This window comes from Eptesicus fuscus, chromosome 22, assembly GCF_027574615.1.
Source record: "Eptesicus fuscus isolate TK198812 chromosome 22, DD_ASM_mEF_20220401, whole genome shotgun sequence".
Taxonomy (NCBI): Eukaryota; Metazoa; Chordata; class Mammalia; order Chiroptera; family Vespertilionidae; genus Eptesicus; species Eptesicus fuscus.
The window spans coordinates 17,240,235-17,266,692 of NC_072494.1; the positions used below are offsets into that span (position 1 = coordinate 17,240,235).

At 34.7% G+C, this 26,458-nt stretch overlaps 1 protein-coding gene across 3 annotated transcripts in view; it reads right to left on the minus strand.

Moving 5' to 3' along the window:
* KIFAP3 (kinesin associated protein 3) overlaps positions 1-26,458 on the minus strand; it is a 143,102-nt gene that overhangs the window by 23,281 nt on the left and 93,363 nt on the right. For all 3 annotated transcript variants that reach the window (XM_054712272.1, XM_054712273.1, XM_008145826.3), the window contains 3 exons: positions 25,914-25,999; positions 12,127-12,316; positions 6,116-6,215 (listed from right to left, as the gene is read on the minus strand). In XM_054712272.1, coding sequence (XP_054568247.1) covers positions 6,116-6,215; positions 12,127-12,316; positions 25,914-25,999 — 376 coding nt within the window. The remainder of the gene's footprint in view (positions 1-6,115; positions 6,216-12,126; positions 12,317-25,913; positions 26,000-26,458) is intronic.

A 26,458-nucleotide genomic window follows, 5' to 3' on the forward strand; every position in this document is an offset into this window, starting at 1 on the left:
AATGTGTGGGCAATATCCTGTGGCATAAAAGTAGGTGCTGAAAATAACGTTTATTCCACAATTAGGCAAGTGTACCTCACTACACTCAGTGGATCTATTTTCTTTGACATACAATCATTTATTCATTTATGCAGGATTTATCTTTGATCACTTCATAAGGATAAAGTCTTAGAAATGAAGTTACAGACGAAAGGAAGTGAACAATTTAAGGCTCCTGTTCTCTGTTACCAAATATATCCCAAAATGGTTTCATCCATTTAAATTCCTACAGGAGGTGATCAGAATACCTCTTTGCTCCAGTCAATACGTGGGTGTTAGCATTAAAAATCCCTGTCAATTGATAGGCAAAAAATGGAAATTGGGTGCTTTATTTTGTAACCACTGTGTCTGGAAAAATTACTAAAGTCAAGAGCTGGTTTGTTTTTTTTTTTTTACAGATTTCATGAAGCATGTTCTTTATTGAGAAAAATAGAAGACATTAATAAATAACAAAAAGGCTATGTTCATTTTTGATAAAAATTTAATAGCACATTAAATAAAGCAGTGTTTTAATTAATGATTATCTTTAAAAGATTTCATAAGTATTTGCCAATACATTTAATTCTTACAATACTGCTGAACAAAAATAGTTGGTCTCAATGTTTATCAAAGGAAATATTTCCTGAAGGTTCTTTTCACTATTTTTGGATCCTTTCATATACTGTCTATACTACTGCCACAGTAACAATGGTTACTAAAACTTCAGTTATTAGAACAAATGGGAGAGTTTGGGTTATCAATTAAAAATTGATAAAGAATTTCTCGAAGAATGGATTTTATAGGCATATTTACTTTCTTCTCAATATAAAATAAGTTTTGCATTGGCCAAATTAAGAGTTGTAATAGACAATCATTTCATTTATTCTTTAACTGCTTTGAAAAATCTAATCAAATAGAGTTCTAGAAATAATATGTAGTTCTGTAAACACTGCACAATGCACTTTAGACAGGGAATATGTAAATATGAGGTGCTTTTCTCAAGTGAAAAAACTGAGTTAATAGCTGAGTAAAATCAAGGTGGCCTAGTAGCTAAAGAAATATCTAATTTTTACATGTAGAATCCTTGTATTAGGTAAAAATATACATTTAAAAATTTAAATGAAAGATTATTTCTTATATATTAAGGAAGTAAGTAATTTGTTAGGTCTATTCAGTATGATTTTTAGAAGTACAATTAACATTTCAATTGTGATTTAATGTTTGAAAAAAATAAATTGAGCGAACAGAATAAAAGGTGCATATTGGTAATATATAATTCATATAATGCACAGAAAAGTTCATGCCAACATATTCTAAGAAAGAAGGAAAAAGAGGCAGGCTGTCTAACAGACACAGAAAATGAAAGTGTAAGAATCAGATGGCTCAGATAACGACACATCTAGTTCATCCCGGGCTCCAGTGAAATGGTCAGTAAATGACATCACCGTGGCAACCACAAAGAACTCCAGGCCCTCCCTCTGAAAAACATTGTTCAAAGCCCCAAGGAAACCTAAGCAGCCTCTGTAATTTTTTTCCAGTTTATGAAAATTGGATTCCTATAAAAGAAAAATGGACCATTTTTACTGCAACAAAAACTGATTTGTAAAAGCTGGAAGCAGTTTAAAAATACTCAACATGAGGTTCTTGTTAGTCTTGAAAAGTAAGAGTTATAATAAAAAACGGTCCAAAAGTATGGTACGGATACATGGTAAAAAGGGGGAGAAAGCTAGTCTTACTCCTATTATTTTTAATTAGCTTCAATAGCAAGTTCCACTTTTAACACCAGTTCAGATTTGGGGAGGGGAAGATTTACATCTGACCCTCTGGGATTGGCAACTCTGTAGCTAATGCCTTGAAGCCCTAATGCATTTTGCATTACCTCTAAATGTCAGGGAATTCTGGCGCCCAGAGGTTCCGACTGATAGTGAGGCATGTCTAAAACCCAGGATTCGCTGTCCAACTGCCACATCTATTTTATCAGACATCCAATCTCCCTTGTAGAATAGGATAGATGAGTTTACAGTTTTCAATATTTCCATTTACATGGCCTTGTTATATTACAAAAATGCAGGCATTCAGATTAAGCAGGACCCCTGACGTGGATTTTAAGAAAAAGACTAATTTGAACTGTTCTCTAAATCTGGCTTAGTTTCTGCATTTTAACAGATATGCCCTATTACTAAATTTTGCCATTTTAGGAAGAAAGTGAAGGGTTTTTCTTTGAACAATAAAAAAAAAAACACAACTCTTATAAAAATTAGAAATGTATTCTTTCCCTCACAGGAACTTGGGATCATCAACTTGACCTGAACCCAGTGAAACAGATATGTTAAAACCCAAAGACCAAAAAGCCATGAGTATTGGCTAAAGAGCATGCCACCTGGCACTGCCATATTGTTTCATGTTAAAAACAATGACAATGATTAAAAAGTTTACATTTTATACATTAATTTTTAAAATATATTTTTAGTGATTTCAGAGAGGAAGGGAGAGAAACATTAATGATGAGAATCATTGATTGGCTGCCTCCTGCATGCCTCCCACTGGGGATCAAGCCCACAACCCGGGCATGTGCCCTTGACTGGAATCAAACCTGGGACCCTTCAGTCCCCAGGCCTATGCTCTATCCACTGAGCCAAATCGGCTAGGGTTATACATTAATTTATTATTATTTTTTCGGATAACTTGACAGTGCTTACTTATCAAAGATATATGAAAAGGAACAGGGGAAGCTTAAGTCATCTGAACAATTTCCCTGTTCAAAAAACAACTCAGAACATATAACATTTTCTCTTTTTAAAAGTATTTAAAAATCAGCTTTTTCAATATTTAAAATTCAATCAAGACATTTTTTTGTCATAACTAATCCAAATTCTTCAAGTTGTCCATTAGGTCTGCTTATTCTTATCTCCACAGCGAAGATGAAGAATAAGAGTTTAACATCTTCTGCCCTAACCGGTTTGGCTCAGTGGATAGAGCGTCAGCCTGCGGACTGAAGGGTCCCAGGTTTGATTCCATTCAAGGGCATGTACCTCGGTTGCAGGCACATCCCCTATAGGGGGTGTGCAGGAGGCAGCTGATCGATGTTTCTCTCTCATCGATGTTTCTAACTCTCTATACCTCTCCCTTCCATCTCTGTAAAAAAATCAATAAAATATATATTAAAAAAAGAGTTTAACATCTTCTGTTTATAGTTCTAAAAAAATACTTCTATTTTGCTTAAAATAAAAATTTTCAAAAATAGTATTTTGAGTCAATGTTATTTCATCTAACAGGCTTTAAGTTTACCTATTGGATACCAGAAGCTGAAAGGTAGCCATTAGTTTAAAATTTCACATCTGGGACATTTTGTGGCAAATTTTCATGCCAAAATATGTGAATAATTATGTAGCAATTTAAAATGCTTAAATCTTTGCAGAATTAAAAAATAAACCAGATAAGATCTATGGTTTGTTACTATCAAAGAAGAGCATAGAAATCCTATTAAAAGAGAATCCTAACCAATCAAAAATGATTGAATAAAAGCAAGAGTAAATGATTCCAGAGTAGGAAATGCAGAAAAAAACAACCTAGTTTGGGCTACACTGTAGATTTTCTCTGTATCTCTGCTGATCTAATTGAAAGTCCCTTCTTATTTGATCTATTACCTAATCTCCACCCCCCACAAAAAAAAGTAAGGAAATTCATTGTAAATTATTTCTCCTGGAAATAAAAAAAGAAAACGATACAGTTACATGATTTAAGGCCTGAGAAATTACAAAAGACAGGAGATGAAAGACAACTTTCTCAGGGGAAGTTCTTTTTAAAGGGAAAATAATTCCCAAATCAAAATGATTATAATAAATAAGTATATCACTCTTTTGATTTGAAAATAGTCTATAGTAAGTTTTATTAACTAGTCATTTAAGCCAACATTACTCTGATGTGCCTTTTAGATATAAGAGACACTACTTAAATATTTTTATCTTTTAAAGGAACTGAAGGTACAAAGATAAGAGAATTTTCCCAGTCATTTTTAAAGAGTTATTGACAGAATTAAGAAATAAAACACTGAAATCTTTAGACATAAGTGCATAATTTAGTCACTGAGTACAAACATATTATTTTATAAAATGGCCATTTTGAAAACCAGATGAGAAATTTTGCTAAACTGAGCTCATAAGTTCATTGTTTTGTATATTCAATTTTAATGAAAATGTTCAGGTTCTTAAAAAACTGAAAGCAAATCTTTCTGGAGTAAGTAATGCATAATTAGTATCCGTCTGTTTTCTTTAGACTGGGGATTGGCAGTGTCTGAAGAAGATACAAAAATGTTTTCTTCACAATTAAACATAAATGGCAGAATTAATCTTGTAAATGCCATCAGCAAAAATCTCCCATATAAATATTAGGATTAAAAACCCAAATCATTTCTTTCTTTTCCAATTATGTTTTAGAAAACATTTGTATAAGGAATTGTCCCATGATGGCGTATAGTAGTTATGATTAAACAGAGCCTCTATTTAAATGATTATAGCTAATATAGACAGAAACATCAGAAGTAATCAAAAGCCATATGCTTTCTGGTATGTAACCATGTTTAACTTTTATTTCCTAAGGCAAGGAGTTTCTTACCGTGACATCCAGTACAACAATAAAACTATTTCGAAAGTGCTATTATTTATTTAAAGTCTGCTACAGAATACTGAACTACATATAAGGTATCATATTTCATGTAATACTACATTTTCCACCATGCTTTTAAAACTTTGAGTCATTATCATCAATGAGTTGTGAAACCAATATAGTGGGTTGCAATGTGCATTTCAAACATGAAATAATAGAATAAAACAGAATTTATCATTGCACATTATGGACAGTAAAAGTAATTACCGTTTTAAGAAATTTTTGTTCTACATATATACAGATATATATATATATATATATATATATATATATATATATATATAAATAAACAAATGTGTATGTGTGCATTGGGTTGCAATATGAAAGGTATTTCTTAATGGGGTTGTGGTAAAAAAAAACCCAAATGCTTAGAAGTCACTATAGTATGCTGTTTCCTTCCAAATTAGGCATCATGTTTGAAAGAACATAAACTTTGGAAACATAGAGACCTGAGTTCAACTTTTTTCAGTAATATCCTACTAGTGTGAGTTGGTTATTTAAATTCTTAGAGCCTTGATTTCTTCATCTGTAAAATGTCTATAACAATACTTGTCTTAAAATATTGCTGGGCAGGTTAAAATAAATATGATGAATATTTGTAAAATAGATTATACACAATACATGATCAATAATGGTTGTAAATAATTACTATTGAATCAAATGCCTTATTACAAGTGATCAATAAGAGTTACAAAATATTAGTCATAATTGTATTCTTTCAATTAAATAATGCCTAAATATATCTTCCAAACAGAAAACATTTCATGTTAATGAAAAGTACAAATCTATAAGAAAAAATTAAATAAATAATTTAAAGGAAAAATAGTCTTAACGGCAAATAAGACACCTATTCGTGAGACTAATTTGATGTGAAATTTCAATAGTCAGTCTAAATTCAAATATTACACCACAAGAAATGATATGAAGGAGAAAATATTGTTTACACATTCTGGTAAAATTTTATAAATCAATTGTAGAACAATACTGACATGTCAGATTTTTTCCCCTTAAATGTTTTATTTGCATGCCATCCAAGGAGGAGAAATTTTTAATCAAAGTATCAACTTGCTAAAACAGTGATGTCTGAATAATTGGTAAAATACATGCATTGAATTCTTATTTTATTTTATATTTTATTAGCTTTGGAAAACAATCTTGGTTCATTAATTTGACAAAAGTACTGTCTCTTTCAATAGAAAGCCTGGATTTTGAAAATCAGTGATGAAGCATATATGTTTTTCAGATCTGTGATTTGCTTTTTTTTTACATAGAAAATATGACTTCAGAAATTAATTTAAATTCAAGCAAGCATAATCTTGAAAATACTGAGTATTTTTTCCTCTTTAATGAACAAAGATAGAAAAATGGGAAATGAAGAGAATTCTAGCTTTTAAAAACAAGGGAAATAGATTTTCTTGGAAAGATTGTTTACCTGCCAGGAAATGAATGCTGCCCAACTACATCTCCATTTTGCAGGTGATAATCATTGAAGAAATCTGGACTTATGGCTCCTTCAGAGGCAATTAGTCCATCTATAAAAAAGGAAGATGGTAACTAGTAAAACAATATTTGTAGGGAATAAAAAGGAAACTATTCTATCAAGCAACACAATAGCAAATAACCTGCATATTTAATCTGGAAATAAAATGTTAGCATGACACGCTCTTCTCTTGGGAATATGAACAGAAGACCATACATACATGTGCTCTTTTAAAACAATCCAGCACAAAGCTTGAACACTTATTTTATTTTATTTTTTAATTGAACACTTATTGAGCATCTACTACAAGGCAGTGCTATACTAGTGCATAGGTGAGTAAGACAATCTCTGCCTTCAGGTGGCTCACAAAGACAGAAGAGGACAGTGGTGAGGCGAGGTAAGGGGGGACAGACAGTAAGGAAATCGAATGCTTGAAGACAAGGAGACTTTAAATAGCACACTGTCAGTAAAGTGCAAAAGTTTGGTTAGTATGTGCTGCATTTTATACCCACACAGCTTCATTTGTGTAACATGATTAGGAAATTAGATACTTCAAATAAGTGAATTTCTAAATAAGCAATGCTTGACAAACCTTAAAACAACACACAAACTTGAGTCAGAAATCTTTGTAAATATATTTTACACTCCCTGAGTTTTTATGAAGTGTACAGAACATATTTAAATGGTTCTCGATGACTCAATCTTCATTATAAGCATCAATCATTATATAGCAAGCCCTAGATCTGTGGTCGGCAAACTGTGGCTCGCGAGCCACATGCGGCTCTTTGGCCCCTTGAGTGTGGCTCTTCCACAAAATACCACGGCCTGGGCGAGTCTATTTTGAGGAAGTGGCGTTAGAAGAAGTTTCAGTTTAAAAAATTTGGCTGTCAAAAGAAATTTCAATCGTTGTACTGCTGATATTTGGCTCTGTTGACTAATGAGTTTGCCGACCACTGCCCTAGATGATTAGATACATTTGACTACTTACACTAAATGGCTCTACACTATTATGCTTTTTGAGTTATTTTCTGTTGATTATAAAGTGCTTCTTTTCCTAAATCCAGGTCTGCATTATTACTTCTTACTAATTTTTGAGTCTATTTTCTTATTTGCTCCAAACTAAGAATCCAGATAACCTATTTCTGATAAGATATGGCTTTTGTAATAACTATTTGAAAAGTTCTGAGAAGTTTCCTATTTTGAAAGTATTCTGGATTAAGTGACCTCCAGATAGATATTGGCTAGGTCACATTCACAACAATGTTTACAAATTTGGGACATGGTAAGTAAATCAGACACCAGATGACCATTTTACACTTATCATATTCGTAACAATATTTTCCTGGGTCCTGTGATCAATACAAAAACTACAACACATAATTTCTGTTTTCAAGATTCTTATGTTAAGTGAAATAAAGGACAAACACTTAAGATGCAATTAAATAATACATTTCATTAATAAATAATATACAATGGGAATGGGTATATGTACCAAATGAGCGCTGGAGACAGAAAACCTGCAGCAGATTGTGTGTCTGCAGAGAATCCTATTTGGGGAGGGAGGGAGGGAAGCGGAGGTGTGGGGAATGCCAAGATTGCATAAGGAGTTGAGCAGCTAAAAAAATTAACATTATATGGATCTAACACTTTGTGAAAGTGTGGCTAAAATTAATAAGGTTAAGGCCACAAAAATCAACAAGCTCCTCTGCTAAATGAAAACCAAATAATTGAGCATCAGAGTTCAAGAAATCTGCCAATTTTAGAGGAACACAGCTAAGTAAAATGCCAAAATAAAATGTATACCACAGTTTGAAAATGAATACAAAGATATCCAGCATGCCAGTAGAAGAAAAGATTCTACACTCAGAAATACTTCAGATATAAATACACTAAATAAAAAGATAACGGAATAATATTTTAAAAATTATTTCATGAAACATGACCTAGTGACATGAGCCAGATTAGGAAGAAACTAAATGTCAAATTCTCAATAGCGTCATTTTGATAAGAGCTCCCATTGTCTTCAAAGGGAAAAATGAGGAGCAAAAGGATAAATGGAACACAGAGTGGAACCATAAACTGGGAGCTCATCAGAGATCAAACTAAATATTTTCAGTTTAAAGATTCAACCAGAAATTTTATAAACCCAGAACACAACTAGTTTAACAATAAAAATAAGCCTGATATCATGTGAGTAAAAAAGAGCAAATTTATATTTCTGAACTTATTTTTTAATACTTCTAGGATACTGCAGCTCATTCTGTGAACCACAGCTGCTACAGTGCCCTTCATGGCTTGACAAAAGTTAGGCAACTCTGATATGTGAGCAATCTCTCTTCCCTAGAATTTATTTATAGTTTAATAAAAGTTAAATTATACCTTAAATTAAATCCTCCATTCAAGCATCCAACTTCTTCGGAACTACCTGTTTCTCAGCATTCTGAGTCCAAAAGTAATTGTTTTCTAGAAATACTACAGAGGAATTATTTATTCTTGATTACAAACTCCAGATAAATCTAGTAGTATTTTACTCTAACCTTGTTTCTTGTTCAAGGAACCGAAGAATTCCATGTCCTATTTAAATAACCAGAGAACAAACAGAAGACAGGTGACATACACCAGAGCACGCTGTAAGCTGCAGAGCATTATTTACATTTAGGTTATTCAATTATATGAGGCCTTTATGCCATGGTTACATCCAACACACCTTTCTGAGGTGTTCCGAGTAATAACGGTAAATGTGCTTGTAAGTAAAAGGGGTATGTACTGGAATAAGGGTGAAATCAAAGCAAATTGATTGTCATCACAGGTAATTTATCAGCCTTCTGATTTCTGAAAGTCAGTTAAAAAACTGGCGTGTACACATTGTGAACAAAAGGAACAAATACAAAAACATTATCTTCTTATATATTGTTACTTAAATAAACTTCATTTTTTAAAGTCTACAGAAAACATAATATTGGACTCTTTGGTGAACTAGCTAAAAGTGAAACTGTGATTGTGTGGGAAAAAATAGATATCAATAATGGAGAAAATGAGAAAAAGAAATGACTCAAATAGGTAAATCATAACTTACTTGGCTGTGTCTGGTAAGACACACCATAGAAACACATATGGAAATGAAAATGATAGTTTTACAATGATTCTGAGACAGAAGCAAACCATTTTAAGCTTCATATTCCAGAAATGTCAAGTGCTAGGAATAAGATTCACCACAATTGATGGAGAAAAACAAAAACGTAAGAAGTCATTTAGAAGTGTGTAGTGGTAGCAGTCCAGCTTTGCTGTAAATGATAATATGCTTGCTCTGTTGGTAAATGTTCTAAAGCAAACAGCATAATTTTCATGACAGAAAAGGAAGTTAGTCAGTGACTACAATCATAATAATTTTAGACTCTAAGGAAAAAATACTATAACTAAAGGAAATGCTAGATTCCTATTTTATATGACAATATTAAAATCCTTTTAAAAAATAAAAGAGAGAAACATATACATTTTGACATATTTAACAGTTTGAATATACAGAAGGCAATACTAATGACTACCAAGTAGCAAATGATATTTCATTTAAAGTAAAAGATAAAACCCAGGGTGTTATGGGCCACTTAGCTTAACTTCTGTGGCTAAAAAGCTACTGACCTTGCTTTTATTGTAAGAAGCCTAAAGTTTCATGGAGGCCAAGGACTTAAATAAGATGGCTTTCAAATCTGTAGTATTACAAATTTCTCTGAAGTTTCTGAAGATACAACCGCACACAATAAGAGGAAAGAGGCTGGCATTACCTAGGTTTCCATGACACCCATCAAGAGATTCATTTAGTAGATGAACTACTCATGGAAAATGAACTAGGTAAAATATTAATACACTAATAAAATAGATGGCTTGAAATGAGAACTATATCTTTAAATTCACAGCAATGTAATCTCCACCATATCATCAGGCCACAGGTATTAAAAAACCACCATGAGTATATCTAATGATAATATTCCACCCCTCAAATGCTTAAATTTTCCATCAGTGGTGGCTGTTTCTAAATTTTGCTATAAATTTATTAAATTTAGATTTTGCATAAAAGCCTAAGTTGTACATTTTAATTATAAAATATCTTACATAAAAATGTTTATGATTTTCATTTAAGAGGTTAATTTAAATAAATTTTTGGAAATGTGCTTTAACTTTTTAAAAAAATTTTATTTATTGTCTAAAGTTTTACATATGTCTCCTTTTCCCCCAATTGACCCCACCCTCCTAGTCATTCCCACCCCGGGCAAGCCCCCACCGCCCCAGTGCCTGTGTCCATTGGTTATGCTAATATGCATGCATACAAGTCCTTTGGTTGCTCTCTAACCTCCGCCCCCCCCCCCGCCTCCCCTACCATTTGTCTCTGGATCTATTCTTGTTCATCAAATCATGTTGATCATTATATCCCACATATGAGTGAGATCATGTGATATTTAAGGGTATAGATAAGACTTTTATTTAATTAAAGCTAAGTCCCCTCAGCAAACTGAATATTTTTTTCTTTTTTAATTTTTTCCCCTTTATTGATTAAGGTATTACATATGTGTCCTTATCCCTCCATTGCCACCCCCCCACTCCCGTTCATGCCCTCACCCCACTGGTGTCTGTGTCCATTGGTTATGCTTATATGCATGCATACAAGTCCTTTGGTTGATCTCTGTGCTTTAACTTTTTAGAAATCTGTTCTAAAATTCTAATTGTATTAAAACAACAAAGTTGAATACTGTGGTGGTTAAAAGTTTTATTTGGTTTGAAAACTATGATTCACACTGAAAAGTAGCTATCAATCTTCAAAGCAAGAAATCTGATTCCAAGAAATTCTGATTTCTATTAACAAAAAAATTCATATCATATATATTTTACATCATTTTACTTCATGAATATCTGAATATGTAAGGAACAGCTGCTTGCCATTACTGAACTAAGAAATTTCGGTTGGTTGAAATTAATGATCTACACCATCTGGTTTGAAACACAAAGCAGTATTTCATAACTACTGTAAAGTTCAGTTAGGAAGAAATCTATTTGATTTTCAAAGTAAAGTATCAATTTTCTAGGATTCAAATAACTATATGAAATAAAAAAATAATGCAGTGTTTATGGGCAATTTGCACAATACACAATTATGAATACACATGAATCAATACACAGTAGGAAAAAGGTGAGCCTTTTTAGATATAATTACTTTCATGCTTTTTATAATTTACATATAATTACTTTCATGCTTTTTATTTCTAACCTGGTACAGATCTTAATTAGAAATCCTTTCCTTCCACTCGTCAACTAAATGACTTCAATGAAGTAATATTAATACTGGCAACTGTGAAACACCTTAAAAGCCAAAATATGGAAAAACTTACCAATCTTTGTGCCAAACTCATCCCTGGAAAAAGGCAGTATGGCAGAATCAAGAAGGTTATAACATATGTAAGATTTACCTTGAAAACACTAGCCAAGTTTAGAAGGAAAAAACTATTGCTATAAAGTATCTACATCATCCCAACCAGTAAGAGTCATCAAATAGTTTACTACTTGGAAAATAAAGAAAAACCATGGCAAAAGTAGAGTTTTAAAATGAAATACAGGGAAAACAAAACATAAATTAGTAAGTTATACATTTAAATAAATAAAGAAAAATACATTTTCAAACAGAAGTCAGAAGTCTTGAAGATGTCATTTTAAGTTACATATTCTAGAATGTAATCAATTAAGAGCAATTAATTTTCCTGGCCATGGGCTTTTATATTGAGATCACATAATAAAAAAGGAATTATTTTGGAAAAAATAACAGTAAGTTATTAGGTTTTCCTGGTGAGTATTGATGTTATGTCTGAAATGACTAGCAGAAGACATTTATACTCTAAAAGAAGTGCTTACAAAGCTTGGGAATGAGTAAGGCTGGCAGATCAAACTAGCATGCAGACAACTGGTTACCATCTTACCTGAGCTGTAGAAAAGGTCAGGTCTTTCAAGAATATCTCCTTCATGGATGTAAGGCTCAATTCGATCATCACCATACAAATATTGCTCACTCTCATCCATCTGACGACTCTCTACCATTTCCAGCCACTGAGAGTTATGCCAGCGGAACTTTTCACTCTGAATTTTCTTAGCCCATTCTTCATCATATTCCTATCAAAAATAAATAGCCAATTATTACTACGTAAGCCTATGAAGGAACTTCTTTGACTCTCAGATAACAGTACTTTTATCTTGTGAGAATTTGGGGGGGCCTTTTCATTTGGGTCAGAGGAAACATTTAAAATACCTGTTCAGAATTATTTTATACAATAATCAATAAAAATCAATTAAGTAAATACATATATTAAATACATTTCTGTTTGGATTACCAGTTGCTAATGGCAATGTCAAAAATTGGAAAATCTTAAATTTCACAAATTCTTTATCACTAGACCTAGGTAAGGAATCAGACTTCAGCTTTCAAAGAGTTTTGTGGCTATACTTATTTGTAACACTAATGACAGGTGGTGAAGCATTAAAATTACATCCTTTGCTATGTCTTTTTGTTTAGATAACAGTTTTCAGTAGGAAGAAAAAGCACTAAAGTATTAAAGCAGTAAAGTATTTCTCCTACTACTGAAATAGTTACTATGGAAAACAAAATAATGTTATCTTATTTAGTCATAATTATGTCTTTATATGTCATTCTCCTGCTTCAGCCATGAATTCCTGCCTTATTCACCGCTGTACCTGAAATACCTGTTCACAGAGAATATCTTTGGTGAATGTTTTGAAGGACAAAAGGCAAGTTATTATAAACTACAGCTGAAGTTATCTAGCTTCCAGCTCTTTCCACAGATTATGGCTACTTCTGACTAATGTATTCACTTAATAATTAGTGGACAGTACCATTGATGGCATAGATGGAAAAAAAAAAGGATTCAGGTATTTCTTAACCTAATACTAGAGTTCTTAGTTTTAAATTCCTCTGTTACCTCTTTGACACTTTTTTTTATAGTCATCTAAAAAGGAGTTGGAAAGGTGCTAGCTAACAGTACAGTCCTCCAATAGTCAACATAAATTATGATAACAGAGGTAGACCAAATATACATTTTAGTCAAATTATTGAGCAAATTTCATCCAAAATTGAGGCTCAAGTCAAAAATTGTCATCATAAAATGAATTTCTGGGATGTAAGAATAATCTGAAATTTTATAATAAAGGTAATTATTATTTTCATATTAATAATTTACCTGTTAATTTTTTAAAAGTTTCACAGTATCACTAAATCTTTTAGTGGTGTCAGCTTTTGGGCAGACCTTTGAAACTATATAAATGCTCTTTTACAACTGAGGTTGGTGGAGGTAGGAGATATTATGGGCTATGGTACTGCAAATGGCAACTTGGCCACTGAATTATTAAATTTTTCTTCTAAGAGTTTTCTAATAATATCCTTAATAGCTGTCAATTTATTTCCAAATATAAATATTTGAAATTAAATTATATAAAAGTAGAGCTATGATAAACATAATCATTACATTTTACTCTAAAACTAATAAACATTTATTATTTCAACTGTTATAATTTCAATACTAAAATCACTGAAGGAGATTTTTTTATTCGGAGTTATATTTTCAATGCTAACCTGTATTTGAAATTGACAATTTAGATATAAACAATACATCCTAAATCCAAATGCCATGTCTTGTTGGCATGGTTACAATGATTAGATACAATCATTTAAACAATCATCCAATTGTTGATCACACATAAGTTGCTCTGATAAAATGAGAAAGCATTTAGAAAACCTGTAAACCTATATTGAAAACACTTAATGTTCACCATTACTGTTAATTAATTGAAGTTATGGCTCTCTAAGTTAGGTACTATTCTTATTGCCATTTTACAAATGAGAAAATGAGGCCCAGAACACTGAAGTAACTTTGGGCAGCATGAATGTTGAAAAGGCAGTTAAATAGAGAATAAATGAACACTTGGCAGGGTCACTGTAGAACGTATTCTTCAGTGAATGCATATAATAAATGACTTCCAAGGTCAACTTTCAGCTCTAAGATTTTTATGAAGGGGTCGAATTGTTGACCAAGCAAGTAGCTTCTGGTCTGGTAAGTACATTACACACTGTATTCTCAATCATGTTCTCTTGACCTGGCCACACATAGGAGGGTGTTAGGGAAAAAGGGAATTGAAAAATATAATAGCACAAAAATGTTGTTACAAGTAGTTTCATAGGCTACAGATTTTAGTAGATCACTTTGGTTTTCCAAAATTAAATAGAATACTAAGTGGTGCTAATTATGCAATATGAATACTGTGATTAGCTTTAAAATAACTTAGCCCAAATGCTAAATATAACTTTGAATCTCTTCAAAGTATATGACTTCAAAAGTACAGTATATTGTTTTGGTTCCACATGTGGCAAAGTTAGCTGCAAAGAAATATTACTGTCATATTAAAAGTGGCCAGATAATTTAAGAATGATCACATATACACTTTCAGAAGAAAAGGATGAACTTACTATCATTAAGGTAAAGAATTTAACGCATAAACAAAAAGCAAAATGATATTTTGGGCAAGAAATTCTAACTGGCCTTTTTTCTAAAAGATAAGTTAGTTACAAGTCACCAAAACTCCCAGGATATGCCTTATAATACCAAAAATCCTATGAAATCTACATTAAATACTGGAACTAATTTAAGTGGTATTGTTTCTTTTATGGATACTAGTTGTTTCATTTGGCAAGAGGTATAAAACTAACTTTTCATTTTGGTAGAAGAACTTAAAATCTGATTATTTGAATGAAGAAGTATTCAAGGAAGACGATAGAAAAACACATAATTTGACTGTTTTATTATAATTTAAGTTCAAGCATTTGGATTTCTAGTGTAAGAACAGTAGTTAAAACCCAGTCAAGTGCCCTGGCCCTTGTGGCTCACTGTTAGAGCATCAGCCTGGGCACCGAAGGGTCGAGGGTTCAATTCCCCTCAAGGGTATGCAGGTTCATTCCCCGAACCCAGGGGTGCCTTCAGGAGGCAACCAATTGATGTCTCTCTCTCACATTGATCTTTCCTTGCTCTCTCTTTTGCTAAAAAAAAAAAAAAAAAAAGAAAAAAAAATCAATGGAAAAAATATCCTTGGGTTAGTATTAACAACAAAAAACCCCCAGTCAAGAGCCCAAAGCCTATAAAATACAGGGTTTGCTATTTTATTAAGAGTAAAACTTGCCTCTTTACTAATAACTGTGAAATGTCAGAGGTAGGTATAATTCAAAAAGTAAATACTTAAACCACATATCCATAAAGTGTACTTAGTCTAGTAAGTAATGCTCTGCACATACATACACACAAATACATGCTTATTCTAGGAGTTATCATCTTACGCCCTTCTCGTAAAATTGTACTATTGTAATTTAATAATAAAATATATTTAATAAGTGTAGAAATGTGAAACAAAGATGTTATTTTCTTCACAAATAGCCCTTCTAATTAAACCTTCTTATTGCCTTTCAAGCTTACAGCAATATTCTTAATGAACCTACACATGCATACCTGAGTTTTCAAATAAAGACTACCTGCACTCTATGCAAACACACAAATCAAAAATATCCATGAGCATCAGTGGCTAACATTTGACAAAAAAGTATGACTGGTTAGTGTCTTGGGCACAGACTTAAAACCACATATAATAAGACTACCCTTGCTCTAACCCATTTGGCTCAGTGGATAGAGCGTCGGCCTGCGGACTGAAGGGTCCCAGGTTCGATTCCAGTCAAGGGCATGTACCTTGGTTGTGGACACATCCCCAATAGGAGGTGTGCAGGAGGCAGCTGATGGATGTTTCTCTCTCATCGATGTTTCTAACTCTCTATCCTTCTCCCTTCCTCTCTAAAAAATCAATAAAATATATTTTTTTAAAAAAGACTACCCTTAGGCTAATCTGAATTCCTTTTAAGTTTTGTCTTCTTTTATCAGTTTATGACTGAACTAGAGGCTTGGTGCATGAATTTGTGCACGGGTGGGGTCCCTCGGCCTGGCCAGCGATTGAGGTCGATTGAGCTGTCTGGCCCAGTCCCGATAGGGGCCAGCCGGCTGGGGGGATGGACTGCAGGAGGTTGGCTGTTCGGCTAGGGGGAGGGACTGTGGGAGGTTGGCTGGCCAAGGGAAGTTGGCTGTGGGAGTGCACTGACCACCAGGGGGTAGCTCCTGCATTAAGCATCTGCCCCCTGGTGGTCAGTGCACGTCAGAGCTACCAGCCAGTCGTCCAGTTGTAATGGTTGATTAGGCTTTTATATCTTACCTAATAATAGACAAACATGTAAACTGACCGTACCTCTGCTACGCCCACAGCCAATTACAAGTATGCAAATTAACCCGAAAAGATGGAGGGTTAATTTGCATATGCAGGTGTGGAGCAGCCTGATGGGGCGGGATGCCTGCTATGAGGAGGTGGGGGGGGGGGACAGAGGGAGCTATAGGAGCAGTGCTCTGGCCAGGAGTGAGGAGTTGCTGGCTCCCGGGCGGCCCGGGAACAGGGACGTGGCGGCTCCCGGATGGCTGGGAGCAAAGCCAGGGGAAGGAAGGCCTATTCTTGCACGAATATCATGCAATGGGCCTCTAGTATATAGATAAACCCATAGAACCAGGGCATCTCTTAACATTATAGAGCCAAAAAGTTTGAGTAGCACTGATATAGATTGTAGTGTCATTTTCCTTATTAAAAATAACTTTATTTTGGTTTTAAGTGTTTTTGTACTGTAAAGCCATGGATCTGACTCTCTGTGACTAACAAGGTTAACAGGTGCATTACTGTTTACAGGATACCACAATGAAAACATATGGTTGTTTCCTCAGCTTTTCAAACACAAAACAATCCCCGTCCCCCAGCTTTTCCTTCAGTAAACATGAGACAGAATACGTTATTCTATACCAAGCTGTGTGATCATTTAGGGTATAGGAAATTATGTTTTGCGAAAGATGACTACAGATTCCTGCCATAATGAATCCACTACAATGACAAGTGGAGTTTTTATGAGAGTGGCCTTGAGATTTGATAGGTATGTGTGGCTTGTTGTTACAGACCATAGCGAAGATAACAACAAAACCCTTGACCAAGCAGTATCAAGGCATTAAAGTTATACCAGGACTTTAAAAAATATTTGGCATTTTATGATTATAAAATTGTTTCAGTATTGAAAGTAGAAAATTATAGAAATACCCATAGTCCCTTTACCTAGATAGAACCAAAATAAAAAAGAACCAGTTTTCATTGATTTCAATTCCAGTATTAACAGCTAACTTTGGAAAATATTTTAAAATATATATAATTAAATTTAGAGGCTAAGTATAAAAATTATCAAGATATTGTACTTGCGCTACTTTGTGATATACAGCCCCAGGTATTCAGTTTACCAAATGTAGTATTTTGGGATAAAGCATGTTTGTTATGAGGAACACAAAATTCTTTTAAAGAATTAACTTCTCTTTTCCTTAATGGTAAACACTGGTTAGAGTCAAATGAGAGAGTATTGTTTTTTTTTTTAAATTTCTTTATTGATTAAAGTATCACATATTTGTCCTCATCCCCCCAGAGATAGTATTGTTTTGCTATATGATGCTGGCCTTGGATCTTTATGTTTCTGTGACACTGATTTTTATGTTCCAGATTTCTTGAAAATTAAATATTTTAGTTAATGGTTGTTGACTGTCTATTCAGCAAGTGTAGTTAATAGGCTAGTACTGTGGTTCCAAGGGATTTAGACTTCAAGAAGGTTCAAAAGTAAATCTTGGGGATTCCCATTAAATGTAAATCAACTGTCATCTACTATTGTTATTTTAGAAAAGAAAGATCATTTTAACACTAAAAATATAAGCAAGATAATCTGAAAATAGACATATACTTTCCAAAGGCAAAACATGTTAACAACTTTACATTTGCAACTCCTCCCAGTCGTGGTCTCTCTGCATGCATCTGTTTCTCTCTCTCTCTCTCCTCTCTCTCTCTCTCTGTCTCTCTCTCTCTCTGTCTCTCTCTTTCACACACACACACACACACACACACTCACACTCACATTTTCTCTCACTTTGTTTTGTATTTCTCCTCCACTTTGGTGAAACACATAGAGCTTTACCCTACTCCCATGGCCAGAGTTCTGGAATCCCAGGCCTCAGTCAATTTCTATGTTATCTTCAATGAGCACAGTTTAGCATCCATGGCAAAATCATAGTTTCTTTGTATCTCAGAGTCTGAATTTACGTATATTAATAATATGGCATGGTATAATGCAAAGAACATTGGCTTAGGAGACCTGGGTTCTGATTCTGGCTCTGATACTAAGAGAAGTATATAACCTTCTAAGATATTAAGGTATTTTAATATCTTTTGGCTCAGATTCATTTCCAAAATGAAACAAATCTAAGATTTACTCAAGTTGTAACATTTTATAAATAAAAATCTATGATTAATACCATTACTTCATAAAGTTGTTGAAGTAATTATTCCCCCAAAACTCAAGAATACTGGCAGTATGAGTTTATTTTATAAAGTTAAATGGCAACTCTAAATGAATATCCAGTGTCAAAAATTGAATAAATTCAACATATATCATTTAAATCGATTCCCTTTAACCTCTCTGCTCCAAATCTCTACTTTGCTCTTCTACCATCACCCCTCGTTATCAGAAAGTAACTATGGAAATTGAGGGATGTCACAGCTAAGCCACAGCTAAGACATACAAAAATATATCAAGTCATTGTGGAAATACTCTAGGAATATATATATCCCCCCAAAATGTATACACATACTCTGAATAATTATAAAGACAGTGTTTATTAAAATACATTTCATTATCAAAATTGAGCTATCAGCTGTTACAGTGTGTTTATATTTTTTGGAGACACCCTGTAGTTGTTTTCTCCTTATTTTTGAAATGCTTCTTTTCACAAGGAGTACACCCTGATAGCCACACTTTGAGACTCGAGTTTGTCTAATATTTAAAGGTGCACAACACTATGTCTTATATTTTCTTCTCAGCTCTTGACATCATGATCTTAAGCGCTCAGTTTCCATAAATTCTAAAGTGTCATGAAGAACTTCTGGTGTGACTTTCTATGGAATGTGCCATCCTTTTTGAAGTCCTATATTGTTGTTTACTACTTAACCCCTGAAACAGTATGAAGCCTTAGCCTATTATCAGAGCCTGTTCACTATCAGGAAAACTCTGTCACTGGCTTCCGTCACACCTTGTATCTGATTAACACAATACAGGATAACACAGAGCTACATAGATCTGCTCTGTGTCCTAAAATTCTTGATGGAAAACAGACTTTCCTTTCTCCTTTAATGTGGCAGCCCCCTAAGTGAGAATGTAATATGGTTTATTTAATACAGTTCTTCATACTAAATTAAAGTAGATCTAGAGTAATTCAGTTGCTCATTAAGGTTAAGTTAGTAGCTGCTAAAAAGATGCCTTTTATATCTTAGAAATGACTTCTCCCAATGATATGTATGTGACACGTATATGTAGATACACGATTAAATACGTACATAATAGAGATGCTGACTTTTATGCACATACTGCCTATTTTGCAATAGTATTATTCCCACTGCTGCCCTTTAATCTTGACTATGGATGGTATTTTCCATCCAGACTTCACAGTAGAATTATCTCTTCAATCTCTGTTTAAAGCACTGAGGGGGCTCATATGTGCAATATCACTTTAAATATTATATCCAGTCAGACTGCAAAAGAAGATATAACTGTACAGAATGTAGTTAAGCAAGAAATCATGATTCTTGCCCTAGCCGGTTTTGCTCAGTGGATAGAGCGTCGGCCTGTGGACTGAAAGGTCCCAGGTTCAATTCCAGCCAAGGGCACATGCCTGGGTTGCGGGCTCGATCTCCAGTAGGGAGTGTGCAGGAGGCAGCCAATCAATGATTCTCTCTCATCATTGATGTTTCTATCTCTCTATCCCTCTCCCTTCCTCTCTAAAATAAATAAAAAAATAAAAACCATGATTCTTATCTTTCATACTATGCTTGGGTCCTTTTATTTTTTTAATATATTTTATTGATTTTTTTTTTTTTACAGAGTAAGGGAGAGGGATAGAGAGTTAGAAACATCGATGAGAGAGAAACATCCATCAGCTGCCTCCTGCACACCTCCTACACTAAGGATATGCCTGCAACCAAGGTACATGCCCTTGACCAGAATCGAACCTGGGACCCTTCAGTCTGCAGGCCGACACTCTATCCACTGAGCCAAATCGGTTAGGGCTGCTTGGCTTCTTTTAAATTCAACTGTTGCCTATTAAAAAAATCAATAAAGTTACATGCATAGGACTGGCAGGGATATACACACATTCATATATACATATACATATATACATATATATATGTGTGTGTATATATATATATATATATATATATATATATATATACACACACACACAGAGTGGCCAGATTATTATGATCTCTGAACGCATAATAATCTGGCCACTCAGTGTATATCCTATATAACAAAAGGCTAATATGCAAATTGTCCCCTCGACCAGGAGTTCGACCAGCAGGCAGGCCGGCCAACTGCCCATGTCCCCTCCCCCTGGCCAGGCTGGCTGGACCCCACCCATGCACGAATTCATGCACCAGGCCTCTAATATATATATATACACTGAGTGGCCAGATTATTATGCGTTCAGAGATCATAATAATCTGGCCACTCAGTGTATATATGTATATAATATATATACACACACACACACACACACATACACACACACATATATATGTGTATGTGTGTGTATATATGTGTACACACACAGTAGGTCCTTACTTAATGTCGTCAATATGGTTTGTGACTTTAATTGAAACATCATACTAACCAACTGTACTGTAGTTTAATGGATATAAACAAGAGTTAAGTTCCTAGGGCATCTCCTCAATGTTATAAAGAAAGGACTTTGCCGAAACCGGTTTGGCTCAGTGGATAGAGCATTGGCCTGCGGACTCAAAGGTCCCGGGTTCGATTCCGGTCAAGGGCATGTACCTTGGTTGCGGGCATATCCCCAGTAGGGGGTGTGCAGGAGGCAGCTGGTCGATGTTTCTCTCTCATGGATGTTTCTAACTCTCTATCCCTCTTTCTTCCTCTCTGTAAAAAATCAATAAAATATATTAAAAAAAAAAAAAGAAAGGACTTTGAAGGAAATGACATTATTTAAGGATCTGTTCTGCGTGCGCGCGCATGTGTGTGTGTAAATTCTAAAAAGCTGGAAAAAATATCCTAAATGTCTGCCTTTCACATTTATGCAATGTAAAAATGAACTCCAAAAGAGGGCTAGCCAAACTTATCTCATTAAACCCAATTTGATTGTATGAAACTGAGACATAAAAGTCAAACTTACAAATATGAAAAATTAAAATTTGCCAAGATTGTGAAACAAGGAAGAACCAACTCCACTTACTCTAGAATGAACATGTTAGAAGTTTCTGTCAATAACTTACTTAGAAATCTGTTCTGTCCCTATAACCAACCTGCAAGCCAATTAACAGTGACTACTGTCTACTCATTTTACCCAATTCCTACCCACTCGCTGCTTTTGAAAGCCTGTCCTGAAATAACCTGACTTCTAATGCTAACCCTCTTCTTATTGCTATGAAGCTTCCGCTATAACTTCCCTTTTAAAGATGTAGGAGGCATTTTTAAAATGCTCTCACTTGCTGTCAAGATTATTAATAAACAAAGCTTTTCTGTCTTGACACAAGCTTTCCTGGTCATTTTTGTGGAGACCATAACAATTGAGGTCTTAGAGGTTACATGTAAACCTACATTTATTTATCTCATTTCAATACACCAGTCTTATTTAATATGATTTTGTCTATCCTGGAATGAAGATAGCACCTTGTTTTCCAAGTTTAAAATACTGGAGCTACATTCCTTTTCCTGTGAACACCCTGTAGCCACAATGTGCCATTGGTACAGAACATGTATGGGCAGAGCCATGTAGTTGTACTGCTCCCGGAAGGCCAGCTCACGTCTAGAACCCTTGTGTTCTGTAGAGTCCCGATGGTAAACTTTTACATTTTAGGGACTTTATGTTATGGAGTTTTGTAGTTCCTGTGTCTACCTTAGTGTCTGGAACACAGTATGTGATTTATAAACATATATTACATGCATGAAATCCCAGTAAAGTCAGGGGAGGAATTCACTTGGCAACTGGGGAAGAATTTATGTGGTTCTCAACTACTTCAAAGTTGAGGAAGCACTGAAGTGTAAAAACCTATCTGGGTTTTTAGGAGCTCTCTATGTGTAGAGGGTTTTATTCTTCCCTTCAAGATTCCCAAAGCTTGGAAGAGAAAAGGCAACAGTCAACTTCCATAGAATCCTCTTTGAAGATCAAGAAGCTGTTAGGCTGCTCTCTCCTTGCCTTCCTGCTCCCCTCGGAACCTACCCCATTCTCTGCCTCATGAAACTACATGTAAGGCCTAGTCAGACAGGCGACAACTTGCTGATGAGGCCACAGAGACCGCACCACCAAATATGTAATACTCCATGGTACAAAGACTACTACCACCACATCTGTTTCAGTTCACCAAGTCAGGGCTTGGGCCCAAATATATTAAACAAATCATCACTAACCTAACATTTCCATAATTTTGGGGACAAGTACTTAATTGTAGTAGGCATATTTCCTTAACGGTTGTAAGGCATCTGATTTTTCTTAGTATTATTCTACACTGTCTATCTTAAGTAAAAAAGAAGTCTGTTTTCTTAAAGATAAGTTGCTTTAAGATATAAAATTCCCATTTTTGGGTATTTTTTATTAGTTTAGGACATGCTGAGATACTAGGAAATCAAAATGTAGAGGTAAAAAGAGTCTTAAGAGATCATCCACTTCCATCCTGGGCAGTTGATTATTTGGTTCTTACTGATGTAACTGGACAGAGACTTCACATTCTCCCTGACAGCCCATTTCTAGTGTTTCATCATCGTTGCTGCGCCTAATCAAAGTTTCCCCTGTTTCAAATTAAGTCAATTTCCTCTTGTTTTGGTCTTGAAAAAGATTCAGGACAAGCAAATAGACCCTGAGTCATGATCAGTAATAGAGCCTGGGCTCAAAGAACCAAAGACTGGCAGCTATCCCAAGTGGCTTGAGAAGCTGTCTTTTTACTGATGCGTTAAAATGCCCACTCCTCAAATTTCTCCCAAATACAGAGGTCCAGTGAGCTAGGAGTGTAACTGTGGTCTGAGGTTAGCTGATAAATTGAGTTCAAACCCAATAAATTACCACAGTTCAGAACACGAGTAACTGAACAGATGAGGCACTTCTGTACTGGAAAAGGCTGCTCCCCCTTTAAGACATTCTCCTAACCAGGTCTTTCAGCTCATTGCCCTATTCAGTTAATTGTTCTGATATGAAGTTTTAAATGCAAATTCAGCCATTTGCAGGATAACTTTAAACTACAAATAGTAATATGTCTGACTAAAATATATACTCCAAATAACGTCCCATACTTAAAATCTAAACAGTGAACAGATTATCCTCCCATACCAGTTTAAAAATTAAAATGAACAGAAAATAGTCTAATTATCTGTACTAAAAAAAGTGAAATGATCTATAGATTTAATCTACATATAAACTTAACTAGGTCTGAGTTTTGGTCTAGTCTGAAATGAGCATATTGAGTGACTATCATGTGGTAGATGCTTCATATATATCTCCATTCCTTACTCTGTAAATGGAATCTTCACAAAGTTAAATAAATTGCCTGAGATTATTCAGTAAGTGGGAGCACTTGAGTCAGTTGTATTCTAGATGCAATGTCAACAAGACCAAGCTGCCACTTCACAGAGGCCAAAGGTTAAAATCAGAACCCCAATCCAACAGAGGAGAAAAATGTTTTGGGAAGGAACTGCTCCCACTGGTACCATTCCCAACTATCAAGCTAAAACTGAACTAGGGCCTTGAATCTTGTAGGTGTATAACAAAAAGGTAACGAAACATCCTTCCAGCAGAACATGGCAGTTTCCAGAGCTGGTGCTCTTCTATGAGCTGCACTGGATAACCTCTCTTCTAAAAGATTCATCTATGAATATGACTCAGTTGAGTGGCACAGCAGGACTTCAAATCACATGAATAATTCATGCATGAACCTTCAGATTACTTGTCCATAATTTTTAAAAACTGATTCAAGTGATCAGACAGCATCATAGGGAGCCTTATATAATAGCTGATCTACCACCATTTCAATGTGCTGATACTTCCTCGGCCTAACAACTGGTCGTTATGACATGCACTCACCACCAGGGGGCAGATGCTCAACGCAGCAGCTGTCCCCTGGTGGTCAGTGCACTCCCACAGGGGGAGCGCCGCTCAGCCAGTAGCCGGGCTCCTGGCTGGCCAGTGTAGCGGCGGTGGTGGGATCTTCTCTAGCCTCCGTGGCAGCGCTAAGGATGTCCCACTGACGGCTTAGGTTCTAAGCCAGTGATGGCGAACCTATGACACGCATGTCAGCACTGACACGCGTAGCCATTACTGATGACACGTGGCCGCTGAGGCGGCCGCATGCCTAGGATGAAACATTTGCTGCTCATGAGGATGAAACATTTGCAAAATAATGTTTTTTCCTCAAAGTGACACACTACCCGAGTTATGCTCAGTTTTTTGGCAAAGTTTGACACACCAAGCTCAAAAGGTTGCCCATCACTGCTCTAAGCCATCAGTGGGACATCCCCCGAGGGCTCCTGGACTGCGAGATGGCACAGGTTGGGTTGAGGGACCCCAATGAATTTCGTGCACCAGGCCTCTAGTATACAATAATGACACCAGTGATCTAGTAGAAAAAAGTATGAGTCATGAAATTGTTCTCTATGAGTAATAAAGTCTCTATTCATAAATCCTGTGACCAGTGGCCCACATGTATGAAACATCCTGGTAAAACACGGCTTTAATATTAAAGTTTCCCTATTGTAATTTAGAGATCAAAGCTAAAATTTCAATGTACTCATTTAGTTTTAAACCAATAATGATATAATCAGTCAAATCCAAAGAGCAGATGACATAAAATAAGATAAATTTCTGAAATAAAATATGGAAAACTGACAAAAAGTATCTGCTGGTGGTTGTCCAATATCATAATGAGATCACTAGCAGAATTGTTAACTCAGAAAATTTGCAATAAAATTGTTAATTAAAGAACTTTAAATAATATTCTGATCTTTTAAAATACTTAAGTTTAACTTTGAAAACTACTGAATCGTCTATATTCAAAAAACTTTTTACAGGGTGAGCCAAAATAAAAGTATAAATATAGTTCAAAGAAGGAAGCAAGCAGTTTACATGTAGCACTATCTGTCATATGTGAAAAAAATATTTAAAGTAATCTGGTATCTGGCACATCCCATGCACCAAAAGGTTGCCAGTTCAATTCCTAGTCAGGGCACATGGCCAGGTTGCTGGTTTGGTCCCCAGTGGGGGTGAGTGCGGGAGGCAATCAATTGATGTTTGTTTCTTTACCTCCCTTCCCTTCCTCCCTCCCTCCCTCTCTAAAATCAATAAAAACATTTTTTTAAAAAGTTAAGAGCCAAAAGTCTTAAAAATGTTTTAAAAATGAATTTTTTTACCACTGTATTTTCTGAGATTTACCAAAAGACAAATTTGTCTTTACACTGAATGCAATGTTCTAAATAGGTGTACAATGTCTTTTTTCTCCCCAAATGAAGACTATTATAATTTGTGTAGAAAGATAAATTACTTACCGCTATAATATCTAATGTATTATCACAGACCTTTCGGATTTCATTATTTTTATCATGCATCAGATCTATGAGATAGGCTGGAGCCTCTGAATAAAGTGGTTAAAGATACGAATGACATTTGAGATTGAGGCTATTCAATCTTATTAGAAAATCTCGCATTTCACAAAATTCAAATAACTTGAAATTTAACTGCAAAGTTTAAAATAAAATCATTAATACAAGATGGCCAGAAACATTTTCTATTTCATTTGTTTAAAAAACAAGAATGAGAAAGAAAGAAAAAAACTACATAAAAATGGGTAAGAAAAACAGCCAGTAAATTTTAGAAAGTACAAGGCCATATTTTTGAAAACATGAAAATAGCTAAAAAGGTAGCTCTACAGCTGTATAGTTATAAAAGCTTTCTCGATCTATCTGGCCCTGCTAAAAGTCTAGGGGGTGAATTTCACAGTAAAAGAGCAACAGAAAAGAATCACAGTCAAATTCCATATATGGTTATTATAAGAAAAAGAAAACAAAACATTTTTACATAAAAGATAAAAACT